Source organism: Arachis ipaensis, chromosome B10, assembly GCF_000816755.2.
Source record: "Arachis ipaensis cultivar K30076 chromosome B10, Araip1.1, whole genome shotgun sequence".
Lineage (NCBI taxonomy): Eukaryota > Viridiplantae > Streptophyta > Magnoliopsida > Fabales > Fabaceae > Arachis > Arachis ipaensis.
This window is the reverse complement of record NC_029794.2, coordinates 118,500,067-118,503,445: the sequence shown is the minus strand read 5'-3', so window position 1 is coordinate 118,503,445 and position 3,379 is coordinate 118,500,067. Positions and strand designations below refer to the sequence as shown.

Here is a 3,379-nt window from a genome sequence, read left to right as displayed (position 1 = left end):
GTCCACTATCATGAGTACCGGGAGCTGACCATGCATGCTAAGTGCGTCATTACGAATAACGACGAGGCTGGAATAAGACCCAACAAGACGTATCTAGCTCTGGCAAACGAGGTTGGTAGGTCCTCAAACCTGGATTTTTCAAAAAAGGATGTCAGAAATTACATCACAGGCAATCTCTGATGCTTCGATGACAATGAGGACTTCCAACGGATGATTAATTATTTCGTTCAAATGAAAGAGATCAGTCCTAACTTCTTTTATGCCATAGATGTTGACGATGCTAATAAATTTAGGAGCACACTATGGGTAGATGCAAGGTGCAGGACTTCGTATGAATATTACGGAGATGTGGTGTCGTTTGACACCACTTACAGAAGAAACAGGTCTGTATACTTATTGGTGAATTTCAAGAGCAGTTATTTGTTAAATTTGTCTTGTTGCCTCACAGTTATTTTTGCTCTTTTCACAGGCATAGTCTGCCGTTTGCATTCTTTGTCGGTGTAAACCACCATGGGAAGTCTACTCTTCTTGGCTGTGCTTTACTTGGGAGCGAGGAGATCCCTAGTTTTGAGTGGGTGTTCATGCAGTGGGTGAGATGCGTTGGGACTGCGCCAAGGGGGATTATCACTGACTAGTGCAAGGCGATGGCTGGTGCTATTAGGAAGGTCCTACCTGATACTGTCCACCGATGGTGCATCTGGCACATAATGAAGAAATCACAATTCAAGCTCGGTGGATACGCTAGGTATGGAGAATTGAATGCAATGATGAAGCACATTGTGTGGAATTCTCCTTTGACTGAATCATTCAAGGTTGATTTGGCTGGTTTCATCAAACAATTTAACTTAGGCCAAAACAGATGGTTAGCAGGTATGTGATTATTAAATTAAATCCCGTCCGTTGGTTTCTAGTTGCTTATTTATTCACTTCATGTTATTTTTGCCGGCTTGATTTCGTTCTTATGTTTTTGCTAAGAAATGTAGCTGAGTTTTCTACCCCCTATAGTTAGTGGATGTTCTTTTCAATACATAAACAGATGCTTTTTCTCATAGTGTGTCTGGATGTTTTTTTAATTTCTTTTATCATTGCATTGCAAGCTGTCATCATGTTGTTTATAAGCGGCACTCTTATGCATCATTTTTTTGGGCAGACCTTTATGCGAATCGACGGAAGTGGGTTCCAATATTCTTCAAGAGTGAATTTTGGGCAGGCATGAGGAGTACACAGCATAGTGAAAGTATGCACGTATTTTATGGTGGATACCTGCATTGCAAAAGAGAGATACAATTTCTATTAAAGTGGACGAGCAGAAGGTATTCTGGGGGAAGCCTGTCTACCATACTTTCATGGTCAAGTTTGACTCTTTGAGTCGAAAGGATCAGTGCGAGTGCAACAAGTTTGAATCCGCTGGTATATTGTGTTGCCACACCCTTGCGGTGTGGTCATACTACAGAGTTGACACAGTACCGAGCTGCTATGTTCTTTCTTGATGGAGTAAGAATGTCATCCGCAAGCACACTTACATCAAGAGTAGCCATGACATGCCTCGGAGTGATGAAAGAAACAACTTGTTCAGGCATCTGTGTTCAGAGTTCTATAACGTTGCTCAAGAGTTGGTTGTTTGTGATGAGGAAGCAGGCATCTTGCAAGCTGCCCTTTGGGATGCAAAGTCCAAGCTGACTGATTACCGTGCCAGCATGCCTTCCACTACTGTTGTTGCGACTCAGAATACCATGCCCACACATAGCACAGGCGGTGCTATTGTACATGACATACAAGGACCCTCAAGAGTCAAAACCAAAGGACGGCCGAGGAGTAAGAGACTTGGAGCAGAGTTGGACAAGTCAATTAAGAAGTCAATGCAAAAAAGGAAGAGGAAATCACATCTGATATGTGTTAGAAGCGACGTATATTTTAAATTTTTCTTACGAAATGGTGTTCTTGATTAATGTATGTTATTCTGTTTGTGTTGTGCATCTTGTAAGATGAGGTTGACCTTCAATCAGATAATGATCATCATGGTTCTGTAAATAAAAGATTTGAGGATTCTACTATATGGAATTCATCGGATGGTGGCGGATTCATGCACCTGTTGAATTCTTTTAGGCATATATAGTTAGGTTTCTTGGCGTGAGTTTGGTGTCATTCTTTAAATACAACTTAATAAACTATTCCCTTTCCTGTTTTGTCACTTGCATTTATCCTATTTTGAAGTATTCATTCAAAGAAACAAAAGCACAAATGTTGTTATCTTTCCCCATTTATTATTTATTAAGGTTTTAAATAAACAAATTGTCACATATTTGTTCGCAAAAATTAAATGGTTTAATTCCGCCGTGAAAATGGATGAAGAGTATCAAAAAAAAAAAAAAACAAAATGCATTGACATCTCAATGAAGTACACGCAGTCGCTAATGCTTAACACATGAAACAAAGAAATCATATACAAAACCATTGATTTTACAATGAGAAGAAATATCCGAGTGCCTACCAGAGATACCATCCACTTAAAATCCTACTTTATGTAGACTGATCATGACCGAAGGCCGTGCAATGCTTTAATTTCCAGTAACTTCACAATTTCAGTATTAAAAAACAATGATAAAAAAATAAATAACGCCTCCATTTAGTTAACACCACGCTAGTTAATAGACAGAATTGCCACTTAAGCATAGACATGAATAAAAGGGTTATATACACCGATCAGAGTTGACTCAATATTATAAATATGCAATGCATTGCTTAATGAACTAGTGACATCACTAACTTGGAAACTTATTGCTTGAGAATCCTGAAATACCTACTATATGAATCCTGCTGAGGAGTATCTAACAAAAAATGAGCCACTCACTCATCAATGAAGTACTAACAAGTTCAAATGCCTTAAACATGATAATCAGAAAACAGATCCAGAACTATCCAATTTACAAAGAAAATAAACATCCTAATTCCTAGCTTAAGCACCATCCACTAAGAGGTTTTGGATTGATTGTCTCCATCAACTTGACAAAATCAGCAACATGAAATCATAAACCTGCAGTTAAACAGGATTTATCAGGCTCACACGAAACGAGTTTAAGCCGGAAAATGCCATATTAAGCTACATAACTCTAGCATAAGGAAACCATAGATGTAGTAAGGCAGGTGTCTAGATTGATGTTTTCTTACCTATTCAAAAAGTCTTCTTCTGTTGTCTTCCCCCCTTGTTTGGCTTTCTAGTAGGTAACCCTGCACGCTGCAGCATGCTCTTCGTGCTCGGGCTGTGAACAGTGATCTCACAGCCTTAGTCTTTTTCCTTGGCTGGTTTCGGTGCACATGATCGCTGTCCAATGCCTGCAGCGCCTTGCCAATTTCTGAATTATGAGGACCTATCACTATG

The 3,379-nt window shown here is 39.3% G+C and overlaps 1 protein-coding gene across 1 annotated transcript; it reads left to right on the top strand.

Moving 5' to 3' along the window:
- Nucleotides 645–1,490, top strand: LOC107621079 (protein FAR1-RELATED SEQUENCE 6-like). Its single transcript, XM_016323125.1, has 3 exons — nt 645–870; nt 1,151–1,237; nt 1,300–1,490. Exons 1-3 carry the CDS (start codon nt 645–647, stop codon nt 1,488–1,490), a joined length of 504 nt encoding a protein of 167 aa, XP_016178611.1.

Bases quoted from the DNA above. Each gene is read 5' to 3' on its own strand.
- LOC107621079 (XM_016323125.1), top strand. From the start codon at position 645: ATGGCTGGTGCTATTAGGAAGGTCCTACCTGATACTGTCCACCGATGG. The intron at 871-1,150 runs GTATGTGATTAT...TTTTTTGGGCAG, and splicing joins CCAAAACAGATGGTTAGCAG to ACCTTTATGCGAATCGACGG. The intron at 1,238-1,299 runs GTATGCACGTAT...TTTCTATTAAAG, and splicing joins GAGTACACAGCATAGTGAAA to TGGACGAGCAGAAGGTATTC.